The sequence below is a fragment of the Physeter macrocephalus genome, chromosome 21 (genome assembly GCF_002837175.3).
Source record: "Physeter macrocephalus isolate SW-GA chromosome 21, ASM283717v5, whole genome shotgun sequence".
In the NCBI taxonomy this organism is placed as follows: domain Eukaryota; kingdom Metazoa; phylum Chordata; class Mammalia; order Artiodactyla; family Physeteridae; genus Physeter; species Physeter macrocephalus.
Window position 1 is genome coordinate 8431523 of NC_041234.1, and position 20842 is coordinate 8452364.

The 20842-nt window shown below is 39.6% G+C and overlaps 1 protein-coding gene across 1 annotated transcript in view; it reads left to right on the plus strand.

Moving 5' to 3' along the window:
- Positions 1 to 20325, plus strand: part of PDK3 (pyruvate dehydrogenase kinase 3) — a 70255-nt gene extending 49930 nt beyond the window's left edge. Inside the window, exons 7-12 of the mRNA XM_007119352.4 lie at positions 9064 to 9140; positions 10412 to 10513; positions 10932 to 11042; positions 13191 to 13304; positions 14725 to 14864; positions 19624 to 20325. Coding sequence (XP_007119414.1) covers positions 9064 to 9140; positions 10412 to 10513; positions 10932 to 11042; positions 13191 to 13304; positions 14725 to 14864; positions 19624 to 19654 — 575 coding nt within the window. The 3' untranslated portion in view covers positions 19655 to 20325. The remainder of the gene's footprint in view (positions 1 to 9063; positions 9141 to 10411; positions 10514 to 10931; positions 11043 to 13190; positions 13305 to 14724; positions 14865 to 19623) is intronic.
- The last annotated feature ends 517 nt before the right edge of the window (positions 20326 to 20842 follow it).

Sequence of the window (20842 nt, forward strand, 5' to 3'; positions counted from 1 at the left end):
ATCCTAAAATTGTGCTGCTTTTTCATCTTTCTGTGATTTTAAAACCTTTTTTATATCTCTGGTCAGTGAGTTTTTGTACAGGAATGTGTTATCTATTAGAACTCCAAGCTCTTGGAACAGAAGTAATCAAGGTAGAAGATGCACAGAGATGTAAATAAGCAGTTCTCAAAATAACCAGTGCAAACAGTCAATAAACATGTGGAAAAGTGTTTACTAATCAAAGAAGTACAAAGAAAAACATAGAGGAGTGCCATTTTTGTCTTTCAAAGTGGCAGTGATTAAAACATTTTAATGCTTTGAATTGCTGCCCAGAAAAATACTCTGTCCCCCAAATTTACACATTTCTGATATACGTTTAAATTGGTATAGCCTTTCTTTAAAAAAAAAAAAAAAAAAGGCTAACAATGTTCTTTCTCTTTGGCCCAGTAAGTTAAAGTAACAATGGTTATAGTCTTTGGTCCAGTAAATAAACTTCAGAAAATTTATTAAGAGAACATAGAGGGACTTCCCTGGTGGTCCAGTGGTTAAGACTCTGCGCTTCCATTGCAGGGGGCACGGGTTCGATCCCTGGTCGGGGAACTAAGATCCCGCATGCCCCTCGGAGTGCCAAAAAATAAAAACAAATAAATAAAAAATATGCGAAAGTCATTAAAATTTTATTTTAAATCTGTCAAGAACCAATACTTTTTTTAAAAAAAGGAATAAAGACGCAGACGTAGAGAATGGACTTGAGGACACGGGGAGGGGGAAGGGTAAGCTGGGACAAAGTGAGAGAGTGGCATGGACATATATACACTACCAAATGTAAAATAGATAGCTAGCGTTGTAAAGCAGAAACTAACACACCACTGTAAAGCAATTATACTCCGATAAAGATGTTAAAAAAAAAAGAAAATAGAGATGTGCACAGGTATATGTATAAGAATGATGATCAGAGTAGTTTTCTTATAGAGGAAAAATTAGAAAACAACCCAAGTTTTCCACAACAGGGTATTATTTAAATAAATTCTGGTACACCCATAAGATAGAATACTATGCAACCATTCAAAACAATGCTTTAAAGAATATTTAATGTTTGAGAAAAGTTGAGTTTTTAACCACAGGCTACAAAAGTTTGTAATAGTGCAAGTTCATTGGATAATAGGTCGAAGGATTTATACCACCAAAATACAAACAACAGCTCTCTCGATAGGGGGGTTTTAGCTAATTTTTATATTAGCTGTGTGAAACTATATTTACATGTTAATTTTATTTTTTTATTTGTAAGTTATGAAAGAGACATACTTATCTCTAAAAATACAAACATAAATATAAAGTAAAAAGTGAAAGTCCTCACTACTCTGCTGCCATACAGAGTTTTGTTTTTTACGTAAATGAGGCTAAAACCATACATGTTCTTTAACTTGTGTATTTCACTTCACCTTAAAGATCTTTGCATGTATTAGTGTCGTTTAGAGATTATCCATAGTGTAGATTATCATAATTTATTTAATCGTTTCCCATTGGGTGGATTTCTGATTTTCCCTTATTCCATATAATGAGGCATGAAGGGGTGTGTGTGTGTGTGTGTGTGTGTGTGTGTGTGTGTGTGTATTTGGAGCATGGGAAAACCTATGAACGTGTGGAAGTATTTCTGTAGGCTAGATTCTTAGAAGTGTGGAACGACTGAGTCTTAGGGTATGGGGTCTTAGGGTATGGCATTAAGAGAAACCACATTCCCTCTCAGAAATATTCCAAAAATCGATTTCTCTTATAATGAGTTCAAAATGTGAAGACTTCAGGCTGCCGTCGTAGGACAACTGCCCCTACCTTCTACTAGGAGGTGTGGAATCAATGCCACTTTCAAAGTCTCTTGGGTTCTCTGAGAAGAGTTGCACCCCTATTTGGAAGAAATATACCTCTAGCACCAAGTGGATTTTGCTTGAGCATTCCTGAGTAGAAGCGTCTTAATATTCTATTTCTTCGTACTGGCTAGGCGGAGCCTGACCTCACTGTCCCGATTTCTGTCTGTCAAACATGGAACTTAAACTCACCGGTAGTAATTAATTGCTCGTTTGCATGAATGGTAGCCTCACTCTGAAGCCCAGAGCAGCGAGCCTGGTCTTGCTGATTCCCGGGTGCCAGCCAGGTCAGCACGTTCCTTCCCAGCGAGGCTGTCACGGCGGGCAGTGCACCCCACCAGGGGAGAAGCTTTGCAACCATTTTTGGCACTGTCTCATGCGTGATTTTTGCAGCCCCTTTTCCCATCACTAAGAGAAATGGTGGTTATAGGTAGCCTCTAGTTTCCTGTTGCTTTGGGGGATGTATTTACGATTTCTATTAGTTATTTCTTGAATGCCAAAGCTCTTTGTGAGTGCAGTTAAGCGCTGCAGTTGAGCTCTAACAAGCTCCGTGTTAGAGACGGAGGTCAGAGGTTGGTCCTGAACGCCTTAAGCAGAAACGGGCTTTGTCACAGAGAGAGAGTGTGTGTGACTCTTTTCCAGCGAGGAGTCAGATCCAGATTCCGTGGATTCATTTTCAGAGCCTGTGTGAACTAGCATAGCATCCCCTTTCAGGATGCTTCCACTCCCCAGTGGATCCGTTTAACAGTGGTCAGTGGTCACGCCTGCTCCCTGTCTCTGCACTTCAGAGGAATGAGGCTGCCACGAATCCCAAAGAACAGTTTGTTGCTACCTGAGAATTTAAGTTCTCTGAGTTTGCCCTATGATCTCTTTTTCCGAATTTTTGATTTTTTTCTTTCCCAATGCAGACCCCTGAGAAAGTAGTAAATAGGATTATGCAGAACATACTGTGTGAACACCATCAGTATTTACAGTCCTCAGTAGCATTCTGAATATTGGCAGCTAGCTGTAGTAAACTTCTTTTTTATTCTTTTGTTAACACATTTCACAGGAAGATTAAAAACAACATAATTTTATCTACCTTACATCAGGTTTCAAATATTTCTGATTAGCTGCCCACGGCAACCCATGTGGGTTGCTCCAAAGATGGGTAGCCATTCTACCGTGCTTGTTCTCAACATTCTCATTCTCTTGAGAAATCAGTTGCCAAAGCATTAAGCAAATAAACATTTTTACCTTACGTTTTCAGCATCCGTATGGTAAGGCAACATGGCTTAGAGGAAAGAGGTGAACTTTGTAGTCAGCCAGGTGGTGGAAATATGGATTCTGACACTTAGGAGACAAGTCACTTTGCTGCTGCTGGCACCCAGCTTCCTCATCTGTCAGCTCTCCTTGTGAGGTGATAAAAGGATAATGTTTTCTAAGGCCTCAAGCAGAACACCAGGCATGTGCTGGAAATTTAATAAAGGGTGGTTACTGGAAGTCAGGGTTGACTTGGGAAAGATAAGACGTATGGTTGCCACACTTGTATTTTTTCACCATTTCTAGAGTAGTCTTTCCTGTCAAGGGGTTGATTTATAGCTTTAGGTTTGGTTGGAAAGTAAAGATTTCAGTTCACACTATGTAAATTTTGTTATAAGAGAGTTCGTAGAAAAGGTATGCATCTCTCCTGGGGTCTTTGACCTCTAGTTTTCTCAAATTGGATACTTTTGTGGATATTTTTAGTCAGGTGGTTTTACACAAGAATAAAAGCCATTACTAGTAGCTCTGTTAACACTGTCGAAATTAATTTTTCAGTAGTGGTAATAGCCAACATTTATTGACTGTTTACTATGTGGCAGGCTCTATGTAAACTAGTTTATCACTATTATCTCATTTAACCCTTATGTTAACCCAGTGAAATATGTACAGTGCTCATTTTAGAAATGGAGCGCTGGAGGCCCAAATGTGTTAAATTCCTGGTAATATACAGCCCTCCCTTGGTGTCTGCAGGTGATTGGTTCCAGGAACCCCCGGGAATTTCTAAACCTATGGATGCTGAAGTCCCTTATATAAAATGGCATGGTATAGTCAGCCCTCCATATCTAAGGCTTCCGCATCCATGGGTTCAACCAACCGTGGATCAAGCTTCTCTTATATTTCTCTTAAATGAATTATTTCTGCTTAGCCACCAGTTTTTTTTTTTTTCATGCTTATAGGAGAAGTGTCTGAAGAGAAAACTCTTTATATCCTATGTAGAGTTCTTTTGACATTTATTAAATGCGTTTCAACTAATGGCATTTGGAGCAATGACTGTGCAAATAGAGACTTCATTATTTCTTGAGTCTTGAACATGAAAAACCTGGGCCATTTTTCCATTGACTTTTTAAAATGTACCCTTAGGTGGAAAATTCATTTTCCCTTTATGTCTTATTTTAGAAAGCCAGCTAACATCTATTAAGGGTCTACTATGTAAAAGCCCCTAGACCCAGGATTAGGGAAGAGTCATGGACAAAGACATTTGACATGGTTTTAAAAGGAAAGAAAGGGACTTCCCAGGTGGCACAGTGGTTAAGAATCCGCCTGCCAATGCAGGGGACATGGGTTCAAGCCCTGGTCCAGGAGGATCCCACATGCTGCGGAGCAAATAAGCCCGTGCACCACAACTACTGAGCCTGCGCTCTAGAGCCCACGAGCCAGAACTACTGAGCTCGCATGCCACAGCTACTGAAGCCCACATGCCTACAGCCCATGCTCTGCAACAAGAGAAGCCACCACAAATGCGAAGCCTGTGCAATTCAACAACACTCAGCACAACTAGAGAAAAGCCTGAGCGCAGCAACGAAGACCCAACGCAGCCAAATAAATAAACAAATAAATTTATTTTAAAAATAAATGAATTTATTTTTTAAATAAATGAAAAATTTTAAAAAAATAAAAAGGAAAGACATCTAAACTATAATGTTCTCAAAGAAAAGTACAAGTAATTGAGCAAGCCGTCAGATGGCTCCTAGAGAATGCTGGTTGAACTGAAAAAAAAAAAACAAAGCAAAGCTATCAAAGGTATTTTAAGTTCCCTGAGATCTGGAGTGAAAAGGTTGACTTCAGAAGGTTATTTATATAACTAATCATGCCTTTCAGTACAAGATAGACTAAGCATTCAGTGTGCTCCTAGGGCTCCGGTAAAAAGTCAGTAAAGGAATACAAAGAAAAACAGCAAAGAAACCAGGGGGGACTCGTCAGTGGGCCATTGATCCCACCTCCTGCCGAAGGGTAACGAGATAGAAGTACACTGGCCGATTAATGGGACAGAACAAAAGAAGCCACAAAAGAGGAGGCTGCAGCAGAAATGGCATCAGATGATCCTGGAGGGACTCTGGGAGCAGAGCTGGGAAGTGTCAGGGACTAGATAGGAAAGGTAAAAGATGGGGGTTGATTGAAAGCTGGTCTCAGGTGGTGTAAGGATGGGTGATAGGGAGCAGCTTGACTCTGGCTATGCTCTGCCTGCCAACATCCACAAGCATTTGCCCTTGGGCAAAAATCAAAATCAAAGTAGTTTCTTCAAGAACGTGGGAAAAACTAGGGCTGTTTGTGTGAGTGTCATCATCCCAAAGTAAAGCCCTCTTCATTCAGGCATTTGGGGGACCTTCTGGTCAGAGGCCAGCTTGCTGTCCGCTCATCCTAAAGCCAGTGGAAAAGTCTTGACCAGGTACACAGAGCTCCAAGTCAGCCTTCCCACTTAGGAGCGAGCCGTAGGGGGAAGTCAACACCAGCTCCCTCAAACAAATAATCCAGTTCCTCATTCTTCAACAAGAATTTTACAACCAAGATGTATCAGACCTCGGGCGAAGAACCAGCAGCATGAACGAAAACCTGACTGGCATTAAACTTCTCAGCTGTGCTGTCATGGTCAGAAGACCCCTCTCCCCCTGTCTTTTTTTTTTTTTTTTTTTTTTTTTGGCTGTATTGGGTCTTTATTGTGGTGCACGGGCTTCTCATTGCAGTGGCTTCTTCTGTTGCGGAGCACGGGCTCCAGGCACGTGGGCTTCAGTAGTTGTGGCATGTAGGCTCAGTAGTTGTGGCTCGCGGGCTGTAGAGCACAGGCTCAGTAGTTGTGGCACACTGGCTCAGTTGCTCTGTGGCATGTGGGATCCTCCCGGACCAGGGCTCGAACCCGTGTCCCCTGCATTGGCAGCCGGATTCTTAACCACTGCGCCACCAGGGAAGTCCCTCCCCCTGCCTTTCTAAATGCTGAAAGAAAATGATTTCAAATCCAAATTCTGTACCTGGGGAAACCTCCTATCAAGTGAATCAGAGGTATAAGGACTAGGAAATGTATTTCCCATGCATAGCTTTCTGAGGTAGTTTATGTGACTGACCTAATGGTGTGTATAATGTAGGTATAAGAAATAGCAAAAAATATTCTAGAACTTCAATCAAAAACAATTTGAGGATGATAGCTGTGCAGCATGTTTGGAAAGCAGTCGATTCTAATTTGAAAAATCTTAAAGAATGGAATGGATCCCATGCAGTAGAAAAGAGGCTGGAAGATCTCAGTGATGTGGTGAGGAAAGCATATGTCTCTTGTCCAGTTACCCAAGAAGAGGAGTATCAGAAACACATGGTCCAATATTTGGCAACCTAAAAAGGTAACATGATTTTGAGCAGTTGGAGGTGGATAAAGTGAATCCATTCCACCTTAAGGTTGGTGATATTCTCCTTCAAGTGACACATGACTCATGAAACATTGGACTCATAGGGAAAGAAATGTCATCCTGGTCCATTCCTGTGGCCAATCTGCAGTGAGCAGTATTTACCTGGTTATGTTACCAACACAATCAATGTTCACCTTTTTTATTTTTTCTACAGGGAACCCACTTTAATTTTTTAATTTTTATTGAAATATGTTTGATATATAATGTGTTAGTTTCAAGTGTACAGCAAATTGATTGTTATACATGTATATATATGAAGCAATATGTAATATTAGATAAAATAGAATTTCACATGCTGAGAATCCATAGGAACTGATAATAAAAGTCAGAAACTTTTTTTAGTTTTAATATTTTTTATTGAATATAGTTGATTTATAATGTGTTAATTTCTGCTGTACAGAAAGTGATTCAGTTATACATATATAGACATTCTTTTTTTAATATTCTTTTCCATTATGGTTTATCACAAGATATTGAATATAGTTCTCTGTGCTATACAGTAGGACCTTGTTGTTTATCTATCCTATATATAATAGTTTACATCTACTAGTCTCAAACTCCCATTCCTTCCCTTCCCTACCCCTCCTCCCCCTTGGCAACCACAAGTCTGTTCTCTATATCTGTGAGTCTGTTTTTGTTTCGTAGATACGTTGATTTGTATCATATTTTAGATTCCACATGTAAGTGATATCATATGGTATTTGTTTTTGTTCTGTCTGACTTCACTTAGTTTGATAATCTCTAGGTCTGTCCATGTAGCTGCAAATGGCATTATTTCATTCTTTTTTATGGCTGAGTAAGATTCCATTGTGTGTGTGTGTGTGTGTGTGTGTGTGTGTGTGTGTGTGTGTATGTATGTATACACACACCACATCTTCTTTATCCATTCCTCTGTCGATGGACATTAGGTTGCTTCCATGTCTTGGTTATTGTAAATAGTGCTGCAGTGAACATTGAGGTGCATGTATCTCTCGAATTATGGTTTTCTCAGGATATATGCCCAGGAGTGGGATTGCTGGATCATATGGTAGCTCTCTCTTTAGTTTTTTAAGGAACCTCCACACTGTTCTCCATAGTGGCTGTACCAGTTTACATTCCCACCAGCAGTGCATGAGGGTTCCCTTTTCTCCACACCCACTCTGGCATCTATTGTTGTAGATCTTTTGATGATGGCCATTCTGACCCGTGTGAGGTGATACCTCATTGTAGTTTTGATTGCCAGCATCACTCTTCTTGCACGTTGGGGCCACTATTAAATAAAATAAGTGTCACTTGAACATAAGCACTACAATACTGTGACAGTGATCTTATAACCAAGGTGGCTACTAAGTGTCTAATGGGCGGGATCTATTGGACAAAGGGATGATTGACGTCCTGAGCAGGACGGATCAGGAAGGCGTGAGATTTCATCACACTACTCAGAACTTATGGATTGTTTGTTTCTAGAAGTTTCCATTTAATATTTTCGAACCTCGTTTGACCATGGGTAACAGAAACTGCAGAAAGTGAAACCATGGACAAGGGGATATTGCTGTATATATTACTTAGTAGTTTAAAAAATAACTGATCATCAAAAGGTTCAAGATTTAGAGTCAAAAACTCTTGGTTCAGGTGTCCAGTTGCAGGCCTCCTCCATTATGGTAGGCAAGTCACATAACCTCGGCAAAACCTGTGTCCCCAGCCACCCACCCTATGAGCCACACAGTATAGTCATGAGAGTTCATTTGGGTAATGTATGTGCAAGCTCTTTGTAAACTGCTAAGAAGCAAACAAATGATTGCTCTCCTTTATATTACTGTTAATTACTTACTTTATTAGAGGAAGTAGTTAGGTTGAAATCATAACATGGGTGTTCTACTTGAGAAAGCTTACGTAGTTTTGGTCTCTTAACGATTTCAGGTCACGAGGAGGAGGAAAGCTAAATTTTCTATTATCTACTCTATATCCTACTCTGGGATTCGGGGTTTCTTGGATTTTCCTCAGAAGATCCCTGACACAAGGAGAAAGGACTGTAGGTCTCTGGGAGTTGGTCTGCTAGCTGCGAGTAGTATGCCTTGTTTGTCATAATTTAACAGAACTTAACATAACTGTTTAGTCCAAGTCTCCAAGAGGATGTACCCCTCTACCTCTGTGGCTTCACATTCCCCTGGCTGACCACTGGGGTCAGTGGTGGTGGTGGAGGGTGTCCCCCATTTTGAGAAACACCAAGTGATATTTGGATGACCTTATGTAATGCTCTGAACATTAGGACATAGGTGATGATATTCCAGTTGTGCTCAACTAAGTTCCAAAGAGAGAAATTTGCCCAAGGTCACATAGCTGGTAAGTGAAGGAACTGGATTTCACCCCAAGTTTGTTGGACTTCAGAGCACATGCTTTTGCTCAGCCCTGCCTTTAGAGTTGGAAGCCTACGTTGGCCTTTTGTAGAGTTCTTTTTTTATGTACTTGGAAGAAAGGGTGCCAACAACATTCTTGACTTTCTTCTAGTTTTGATCCTTACTCATTGACGGTTTTGTCTCTGTTTTCAGCCAAAGCTCCAGACAAACCTATTCAGGTAGTTTATGTGCCCTCACATCTGTTTCACATGCTATTTGAGTTGTTCAAGGTAAGTGGAATTTAAAAACATGGAAAGAAGTCTTCATTTTAAATTACTTTGATTCAGGGCATAATGGATTCATCAGATTAGCATAAGAAAAAGGTTTTGCATAACCATTTTTTAAATTCTATTTCTGATATCCTGTGGGTTTTATAATTTGTACACTGTGAGGTGAAAATTTGCTGTGTACAGTATAGTCTTCATGAATATTAGTACATATTGATTTTGAAGCTTAATTGTACTTTAGTGGCTTTATGTAAAATCCATATTGTTTTTTCTTCAGATATGAGCTTAGAGATGCTTTTTAGTTTCCCAATCTGGCAAAGGCTTTATTGGTGGTAGCCAGATCAAAATAAAAACATGTTTATGCATCGTTATGTTTCTGAACATTAACCATGTCGGTGCATTAGCAGTTGTTCCAGTCCTGAAAGATACGTTAACACTTTTACACATTTGAGTCAATTTAGAAAATTCAGAAGATGTGACAGAGGCAGGGGGCAAAAATTTGGAAGGGCTGGACCAAAAGAAAAAAGACTCTCTATACCCTAAGCCGTTACCTTTATTAACCAGTAGCTAATGGCATGTAAATAGCAGTATTACAGGCACAAGGCATTTGAGCTAAAATTTCATTTCTTCCAATGTGTAAAACCCTAAACCAAACACCTGAAAAATCAGTTATGCTGATTTGCTTCCCAAAATTATGTCACTGATGTGACCCTTAAGGTTGAGATGGGCATTCAGTTGTGAACTTGCTCTTCAACAGCTGTGGCTTTTTCAGAATTTCTTTTCACCTGACATTTCTTCTGCTTTTTTTTTTTTCCAGCCAAATGATTAATTTTTGTGGGAAGCATGAATCCTCTCAGGTTTTCCGCCTTCTTGAGAGGAAGGGTGCTCTGTAAGTGCAGACTGATAGTGGGATTTAAAGCACACATCAGTGAGCCTCTGCAGCCTCATTACACATGATAAAAACATCCCTCTTTGTTACGAGTTGAATAATTTAAATACCCTAAAGCAAAAACAAAAAGAAAACAGGAAGGAAAGGAAAATAAGCATTTAGTATGGTGGATGAGACTAAAACGAGATAAAAACAAAGTAAAGCATCAAGAAGTTTTTCCTTGTTCTGAACACACGTTTAGTTAAGTTCTTTAGAGGGGAAAAAAGTGCCATATAAATCCAACTGATATTTTCCCCAATCGGTAATCTTTTGCTAGTTTCTTTTTTTAAAGTTGTAGTTCGTGAGCTGGTGGCATGCTAAAAAAAAAAAGGTTCTATGATTTCAGAACTCAATGAGAGCGACAGTTGAACTATATGAAGATAGAAAAGAGGGCTACCCAGCTGTTAAAACCCTTGTTACTCTGGGTAAAGAAGACTTATCCATTAAGGTAATTGCTTTATTTGTACGTATACTTGAATTATCAGTTAATTTAGTAGTGTGTAAACATTGAGGAATCAAAGGGAAGGGAAGAGAACTGACAACTGAGTGTCTTACTTGTAAGTACTGCATTTGATACTTGGCTTAAGCTACCTCGTTTAAACTTCATTGGAACCCCATTTTTTAGGGAGCTGAGCAAGATCTCAAACCCAAGCGTACTGGATCCTAACCCCACTTGCCCGCCTCCTTTGTTTTACACTGTTCACAAAGAGACCATATTTCGTTGGGGGTTCAAGCCCTTGCCAAGCCCTTGCACGGTTTAGAGTAATGTAGTATGTACTTTATTTAATGAACTCCTTGCCTCCTACTAAGTATAGATTGATGACTTCTTCTTGTTTTTCTTCCTTTTAACATTTTGTACATTACAGATAAGTGACCTAGGTGGTGGGGTCCCACTACGAAAAATAGATCGTCTTTTTAACTACATGTATTCAACTGCTCCGAGACCTAGCCTGGAGCCTACGAGAGCCGCGCCGCTGGTAAGCCTCTGAAACGGCTGCTAGAGGAAAGACCGTTCACTCAGGAAGGGACAGAGGTGGCTCTTTCCCTGGGTTGTCGCATTAGCCTTGTTGCATTTGAATGTTTCCCGCATGGTTTGAAGGAGGGAGAATTTTATGCCACTGCTGCTTTCTTTATGATTCTTTTGGACTCAGATTTCTTCTCTAATTTGTGTCTAAGAAACACTCAGAGCTGAGTATCTACCTCCCCAATACAGAGAAAAAATATTTCCCTGTGGTTAAGACTGCTTCCAGAGCACCATTTACCACCTGACACTCTCCTTGGAGGGGGTGGACGTTTAATAGCAGGTGAGCAGGGAACAGCACAGCGTGACTGGCTGCAGCTGGCCCTGGGCACTTTGGTGCTGCATACCATAGAGACCCAAATCACCCAGGGCCTTTGAACTTCCCCCGCCAAATTTGTTTATATAATTAAAGTGTTAAATTATGATCACATTAAATTTTTTATATGAAATAACATAAGCAGGAAACATATAGGTGGCGTATGCATTTTCAGAGCCCTTTCTGTCTCACTGTGGAAATAACCTTCAGGAAGTGAGGAAAGCCTCTGGTTACCATGGCAGCATTTAGATCCTGGTAGGACCACACTTTCTCCCCCCCTCGCCGGGCTGAGTGTTTCTAATTGACAAACAACAACTGAACCCATTGTCATTAAGCACAGCAACATATCAGTCTACAAAATGGTTCCGGGTGTAAATTTTCATTTTCAAGTTGTACCTGACTGACAAGCACGTAAGATTATATTTTATATGTATGAATAAAATCCAACCCTTAACATCATTTATTCTAGACAGGGTTTGTTAACACTGCATATTGAAAACAGAGAGGAAGTCGTTTACATAGGATTCAAGAAAATTCTTGCAAGATCAATTTGAAGGCCATTGCCTTGACTAGTTTCTGGTACCTACTTAAATAAATGTCAAAAGAAAAAAAGACCCTACAAGCAAATCTAGAACCCTCACAATTGTTTAAAAGGAATATGGATCGTCCGTTACAGGTCTCAAAATAGCATCTTGAGGACAGCTGTGATGTCATCTTTTTTTTAAAAGGACACTGAGCAATTGAAGTAAGAGAGCTCTAAAAAATGTGCATCCTACCTCCCATTTTATAGATGAGGAAATGAGGTTACTGGTTTGCCCAAGGTCATTGAGCTCATTATCGTCAAGCTGGCACTGGCCATGTCTGTATTCTTTCCAGTGTGCCTGGTGGCTCTCCTTTTGAAGAAATGCTTCCACTAGCATCTCTCCCAGTTAGTCAACTCTCCTCAGCTTTTACGCAGGCGTGTGCGTATGTACTACTAGGAAACGTTAACTTCTTCATCAAACACCTTACTATGTTACAGCTCTGTGCCGTGACGCACGCATTTCTTTTTCGGAAATGTCCTCCCAGACAACTCCTATTGATCCTTTGACACCCTGTCGGTGGACTTAATCAGAGGGGTCGAAGCTTGAGGACAGCCCCTTCCCCTCCACCCCAGAGTGTTGGAAATTAGTCTCAATTGTTCCTATCAATATCGGAGACCTTTGTTTTTCTTCCCCCAACAACCTGTTACTGACAGTCAAGGTTCCATGACATAGAGGTATAGGAGGGTACTGGAATTGTCTTCTTGTCTCTCAGAATATATGGACTACCACATGTCAAAATATTGCAGCGTTCCCAGAGCCTTAGGAAGTAGCTCTTAGGAGATTGCTTTCTTTTCATCGTGTTAGCCTTGGTACGGTTAGATTTCAACTCCCGTGCTACTCAGTTTAATTGAGCAAAGAAATCATAGTGGAACTTTGGAATGATGTGGTTTACTTTGGTTTCTGGTTCAAATTCCACTTGATTTGGGATTTAACAATGCTAACAATTTGCTTTAAAACGTTCAAAAAGCATTAGTCAAAAATCGGAGTATTTCTGTTCTTTTCCAAACATGTGAGAAGTATTTTTGCAGGGTGAAAACAGATGTTTGCCATAGATGAGCATATACATCATTGTAAAGTTTGGATCAATAATTTATTTGCCTTAAATATGAATCAAGAATTTATTTTAATCTTGCAGATGGTCCTCAGACTCAATGTATTAGCATTTTGTGCCTGTCTCACTGTATTAATTTTCTTTTCTCGATAGGCTGGATTTGGTTATGGCTTGCCAATTTCTCGTCTGTATGCTAGATATTTTCAAGGAGACCTAAAACTCTATTCTATGGAAGGCGTGGGTACTGATGCTGTCATTTATTTGAAGGTACTGCATTTTATTTCTGTTATATGAAGGCATCTTTACTTTTTAAAGCTATAAGTTCTAATAACTAATGGAGAATAGCACTGTATCATCTCCTATATTCAGCTCGGATTTACTCCAGTTTTACGTGAAAACCAAGTTATGTCCTACTCTTGATTTTATACTCAGATATAGCAAAATAGGAAACATGGAGAGGTAAAAATTTAAATATTGATTTTTAAAACCATAATTCTAAGTTGTGATTTTATAAAAAATTGTGTACCCATTGAAAGGACTAATCTAAAAGGAGACAGGTTTTCATAAACTGAATTCTTTTAGTCTTTTGTTTTAGAAACTTGCCGGCTTTCCCGAAGTTGCAAGAATTCAGTGCTCATAATATGGTTACCGAAAAGTCTGATCGAATAACAAAGTTCTCTGTAAAACAAGTTTTCTCATTCATTGGTGGAGTCAGACTTTTATTTACTTCTAAACTCTAGAATATTTGGAGTACTTTTTGAATATGTAGTATGGGCACATAGTACAAAATTTTAAAGCTACAAAAGGGAAAACTAAGTCTCTCCCATCAGTGGCCCAGAGCCACCTGGTTCTCTTTCCCAGGGGTGACCATGGATGCCAGTTTCATGTGGATCTTCATGGAAGTTGATTCTGCATTGATAAAAATATGGGGGGAAATCTGATTTTTTTTCACACAAATGATTATTTTAGCACCTTGCTTTTTTTTACTTTGCAATATATCTTGGAGATCTTTCCATATCAGTTCATACAGAACTGGCTTATCCTTTTAACAGCTGCGTAGTGTGTTATATGATAAGATAACCAGTTATTTTGAGTGTCTGTCTTAGATGCCAATGCACATAAATGTTATGCTATTTGATATCACTTTATGAGCTTTTTCTTTTTTTTCTTTTTTTTTTTTTTGCGTTTTTGCCGCTCTGCGGCACGTGGGATCTTCCCGGACCGGGGCACGAACCCGTGTCCCCTGCGTCGGCAGGCGGGCTCTCAACCACTGCGCCACCAGGGAAGCCCTATGAGCTTATATTTATAAATCAACTGTGTATGAAACTATTTCTTCAGGGCCCTCAGGGAGAACAGTTGCCCAGTGAACAGTAGTGTTTGGTCTAAGACCATATAGTCAAGACAATTGAATATCTCTCATCAGTATTAACTGAACTAAAATAGTTTTTGCTTTGGTCATGTGTACTTCAGTACTGGTTTTTCATGAGTGAATGTTTTTATTCCTTTAAAAAAGCTTTAATTTCATCCTGATCAGTCTAAGTAAATTACTAAAATGTAATTTTAATATAACTCTAAAAATATATATTAATAAGGTTTCTAATGTTTTAAATAATAAACTGTGGGTTAGTATTTCATGTGAGCAAGATGACACTGTGGACCTTTGGTGTCTGTTTTTGTTTTTCCTTAGGCTCTTTCAAGTGAATCATTTGAGAGACTTCCAGTTTTTAATAAGTCCGCATGGCGCCATTACAAGACCACACCTGAGGCTGATGATTGGAGCAATCCCAGCAGTGAACCCAGGGATGCTTCCAAATACAAGGCGAAACAGTAATTTACCACTTTTCTTTCTATTATAAAGTATCTGTTTTTTCTCCAGTGTGTACCAGCCAGACGATTGATATTTTCAGCCACATCTTTGTGGTTTTATCCCTGGAAAAGCAAAGTGATCCCTAAAGAAAGAATGGAGTAGCTTTTTCACCCCATACAGGAAGGATAGCAAGAATTGGGTAGCCAGAGTAGCAATTCCAATAGAGGCCTTAATGTTCTAGGAGTCCTTGCCCTGTGGAGATATCAAAAGCAGTAAGCAGGGTTTATCCTGCCATGAATCTTATGTAAAAAGTAATTAATTTGTAATTTGTCATCATCCGTAGAATTCACAGAAGAATGTTTAGAGAAAGTCTGTAGGTGGGTTGAAACTGGAAAAATAAAGAAGTTAAAATTATCAGTCAAGGTAAACAAAATGTGGTTTATCCATCTAACAGAGTATTATTTTTCAGCCTTTAAAAGGAATAAAGTTCTGACATGCTACAATATAGATAAACCTTGAAGTCATTATGCTAAGTAAAATAAGCCAGATCCAAAAGGACAAACATTGTATGATTCCACTTACGTGAGGCACCTAGAGACAGAAAGTAGGATGGTGGTTGCCAGGGCTGGGGAGTAGGGGGAAAGGGAATTTAGTGTTTAATGAGGACATAGTTTCAGTGGAGAAAGATGAAAAAGTTCTGGAGATGGATGGTGGTGATGGTGGTACAACACTGTGCATGTATTTAATGCCATGGGACTGTACACTTAATAAAACATTTTTTTACCATCTTAACCAGGTGGTAAATTTTATGTACAATTTACCACAATAAAAAAAATGAAAAAGAGGAAAATTATCAATCATAGAATAACAAGTTTCACTACTTTGTGGTAATAAGGACAATAATCCAATCTTTGGTTTCCAATTTTCTTTTTCTTCTGACTACCTTTAAGCTCCAACTCTGCTAGCAAGAGTAAGGGTTCTGATTATTTGTTTAATTTCAAGTAACCTTTTAGTAATAGAAAAGCAGTATATGAACATTGTAAAAAAATTAGGAAATATAAAAAAGCAAAAAAAGAAAGAGAAACTGCTGTATTCCTATAACCCAGAGATTACCATTCTTAGAGCTTTATCTGTGTTCTTCCAGATATTTTGCTATTTGTATATATGTATATGTATTTTTCCCCAAATGAGATCATACTTTTCATACTATTGTACAACCTAGTTTTATTTCATTTAACCATCTCCACCTTTCCATGTCAATACGTTTTCATCATGAAAATTCCCCTGATTTGTCCAAACAACAAATCAGTTACAGGACCACATAACACATCTGAGTAGGTCTCAAGCTGTTTTTAATCTAGAACAATCTGTTGTTGGACCATACCAGTTGTCCTGCAAAAATGTCCCACCTTGATTTGTTTGATTTTGTCTTTGAAGTTTTATTTAATTTGTCCCCCTTTCCCTGTATCTCCCATAAACTGGAAGTTCATCTAAAGGCTCAGTGGAGCATTTTTTTGCTAGAATATTTCATAAATACTGTTGCAGAATTATACTCTGAGACCCATGATGTCTGGTTGATCCACCATTAGTAATGTTAAGACTGACCGTAATTCAGATGATGGCTGTCTGATCCCTCCATAGTATAGTTAATTTTCCCTTCTCAACCAGAAAGTAATCTGCGTAGTGTTGTTTTGTCATGTTATTTCGGCACCATGCAACCATCACCTAATGGTTTTTAGCACCAGTTGATAAATTTGGCCTTAATCAGTAACTTTATTAATGTTTATAAAATGATGAGTTTTTTTTGTTAGTATCATTCCTTTGACAGTTATTAGCTGACATTTTCCTATAAAGTTCTTCCTCAACAACTAAGGTCATTTAGGTACCTTTTGAAGTACAGTTCCTCCTGGCAAGGCAGGATAAGCATTTCAGTCTTTCCCTTTAATTACCAATTTTCAAGGTAAGAAGTTGAGTTAAAAACCACCTTAAATTTGAGCAATGAGTTTCTGGCTTTCTCTCTTTCAAGTATTATTATGGCTATTGTAGATTTTTATTGCTTTGATATGTTTCAATCAATATTTAACATATATATAAAAAGTGTACAAATCTTAAGTTTATAACTTAATGAATTTTTACACCTATATTTCCAGCACCTGAAAAGGCTACTTTCTAGTCAGACTCTCCTCCTTTTTCCCTCCTCGCCATGTAACAATTATTCCAGCTCTATCACCTATCACTATATCTGACTCTCTCACTGCTTGAACTTAAAACAAAAGGAAGATATAGTGTGTGCTCTTTTTGTGTCTGGCTTTCTGTGAGGTTCACCCATGTCACTGCATGTAGTGGCCATCTTTTTGATGCTAGAACTGGCACACCTTTGGCCATTGGAAGCTATTTTGAGCCAGATCCTTTGTGTTCCATTGATAAAACCGTATTCATCTTTGAAAGCTTCCTTGCTTTCTGGCCCAAGATGATGTCCTAGGCTCATCTTACACTTTGCCTAGAATCAGCCATTTTCCTCAAGGACTCCTGTTTCCTTTTAATGGGTATTAGAGACCCTAATCTGGGTGTTGCAGGTGTACATTATACCTTTTCTAGTCCCCTTTTCTGGGCAGACCTATAAAATACATATCTTTTTTAAGATCATAAGTTCATATTGATATTTTTATTCGATTTTAACATTGCAATGGTTCTCGCTAATATTTTATTCTTTAATATTTTATTTATTTATTTATTTATTTTTGGCTGTGTTGGGTCTTTGTTGCTGCACGCGGGCTTTCTCTAGTTGCGGCGAGCGGGGGCTACTCTTCGTTACAGTGCATGGGCTTCTCGTTGCAGTGGCTTCTCTTGTCGCGGAGCATGGGCTCTAGGCGCTCAGGCTTCAGTAGTTGTGGCACGTGGGCTCACTAGTTGTGGCGCACAGGCTTAGTTGCTCCGCGGCACGTGGGATCTTCCCGGACCAGGGCTCGAACCCGTGTCCCCTGCATTGGCAGGCGGATTCTTAACCACTGCACCATCAGGGAAGTCCCTCGCTATTATATTTTAATTGTATATATTTCCTCTTACTCTGAAAACCTTGATTCCTAACATAGTGCAACAGAAAGGTATTTGTATGCAAATAGAGTTTATATAGCTTTGTGATTTTGTACCTTTATAGTAGCATTGGTCTTTTCTGTTGAATGATATAAAGGGTATCTATATTGATGTTTATTCTTTTCTACGGAAGTATTGTGATGGACCTCTGTGCAATATTGCCGACCTGGTCACTTACCTCAAATGATTAAATCTAGAGGAGTTTGGTTTGTGCATATGAGTGTGAGTGTACACACAGGTGTGTGTAGACACATACACACACCATCCCCGGCGGAGATTAAGCTAAATTAGCTTGAAACCCATGGATCAGTTTCCCTTGATTCCATTTTCTGTCCGTATGTAAGTCAAGTAGCATGTTGGGCATCAGTGTGAGCAGTTAATTCCAGCTATGGCTCCGGTAGGGGGAGTCATGTGAGTAGCACAGAAGCAGTCTTTATAAACATTAAGGTCCATTTGGATTGTTAAAAGATGGCCTTTGTTGAATATTGTTTTAAAGGCTGTTTAGGACTTCCCTGGTGGCACAATGGTTAAGAATCCGCCTGCCAATGCAGGGGACACGGGTTCAAGCCCTGGTCCGGGAAGATCCCACATGCCGCAGAATAGCTAAGCCCGTGTGCCACAACTACTGAGCCTGCGCTCTAGAGCCCTCAAGCCACAGCTGCTGAAGCCCGCGCACCTAGCGCCCGTGCTCCACTACAAGAGAAACCACCACAGTGGGAAGCCTGCGCGCTGCAATGAAGAGTAGCCCCCGGGTTTCCCTGGTGGCGCAGTGGTTGCGAGTCCGCCTGCCGACGCAGGGGACACGGGTTCGTGCCCCGGTCCGGGAAGATCCCACACGCCGCGGAGCGGCTGGGCCCGTGAGCCATGGCCGCTGAGCCTGCGCGTCCAGAGCCTGTGCTCCGCAACGGGAGAGGCCACAACAGGGAGAGGCCCGCGTACCGCAAACAAAACAAAAAAGAGTAGCCCCCGCTTATCGCAACTAGAGAAAGCCCGCACACAGCAACAAAGACCCAATGCAGCCAAAAATAAATAAATAAATAAATAATTTTAAAAAAAAGTCTACTTAAAACTTTAATTAGTTTAGGAGGTTGTATACTGCTCATTAAGTATGAGTCTTCATTTCTAATATCTTAGACAAATTTTAGCAGAAAGCAGTTTTTAAGATTTTAAAATGGTTAGCCTGGTGTTTCAGTTATACAAATAGCATAATTGGTGGCCACCTTGGGAAAGTATTTAGTAGGTGTGGTAAATTCACTAGGGGAAAGAGAAATTCTAAGAAAATTTATTTCCTAAGCAGATTTTTAATTACAGCTTTATTGAGATATAATTCAGCCTTTTAAAGTGTACAGTTCAGTGGCTTTTGGTATATTCACAGAGTTGTGTGATCCTCACCCACTGTCTAATTTCAGAACATATTCACCATGCCCCAAAGAAACCGCATACCCATTAGCAGTGATTCCTCATTTCTAATCAGGTTTTTAACTGAGAGGAAAGAAGTGTTTTAAATTATATGTAAGTCATTAAATGGTAATTCATTTTCTGTAGTAACCATAGAGAATAATTCTGAGATAAGGCACGGGTTTTTGAATCATCACTGTAATTAAATGCTCTAAGTAAGTCTCGGGTAAAATAGAGAAGCTTGTCCTCATAAACTCACTGTGGATATTCCCATTATTTTCTTTGTAGGGACAAGTTCAAGACTAACAGAACTTTGTAAAGAACTGAATGCTTCGGTCCTCTCCATGAAGAAAAGATGGTCTTCTGCAAGTCACCCAGAAAGAACTCCTTTCCTCCACCAACTCTGCGTGTGGCACTATAGTTAACGCAGTGTCTGAATGTGTATTTTCTCTCTGTATGAGGTGGACCTTTTCCACAGAAGTTTCCTGTAGCTACTTCAGATCTTCCACTAAAGTAGTAACTCAAGTCATTTTTCGTAGTACGTTGCCGTGGTTTGGTTGGCGCCTGTCATAAGGGGACACAGAACCTCGTTAGCACTCGCGTCCTCACACCTCTGTCCTCGTTATCATAGAGTGTCTACAGTCTCCCCAGATTTCTCAGCTCCCTCCCCATTGCAGATACAGCCGATCTCTACTGTTGCTCTTTGTGACCAAATACCATGTTTGTCCCAAACCACCAGCTAAGGCCTGGGGAGTCTGGAAGTTGAGGACGTCAGCTTAGCATGTCTTGATAATTCGGTCCCTGGGCCCTTCCTTTCTCTTATGCATCCATCCTCACTCTCTGATTTAGACTTTGGCCTTCTTCCATCTGACCGGATTCTCATTGTGAGGTATGGGTACTTTCGTGTTAGATCTTCCTCTTGGATGCGTAGATTTTATTTTGAAGTTCATTTGTATACCTCCATTCTGTCAATTAAAGCATTCCAAAAGTGGTCTTGGAATTTTTCACTTAACTGCTTGGTTTCAAAGATCTTAAGTGAAAGTCTACCTTCTGGTCATTATCAAGTTCGTAAAGAGTGGGAAGTGGAATTTTTATGCTTATGTAACAGTGTTACCTCTGAATACTGTCCTTTTGTCATGTTATATTCCTTTGTAGTTTTCTAAGTCCCTATGTGATGCACTTTACTAGTCGTAAAATAGACCGAAGGGAAAAGTTCTTTCTAGTTAATTTTGAAAAATGCCCCAGGTCTTCATAATTTATATTTTCATGAAGTTTAGCCGGTTTTAGAATTGTCTATCTGATTTTCACCATAGTCTATTTTTTGCTGAAAGGTGGACTTGGCAGAGGACTTGGGGTGAGGAAAGAGGAGCCATGTTGTATTTACTCTTAGAAACGGAAGCTGAGAGTCCAGATTAAAATTCACAAGTTATAAAGCTCCACAGGATGTGTTTCTCTTCACTATAATTTTTCATATATTTATGATCTACTTTGACTTGTGCTCTCTTTT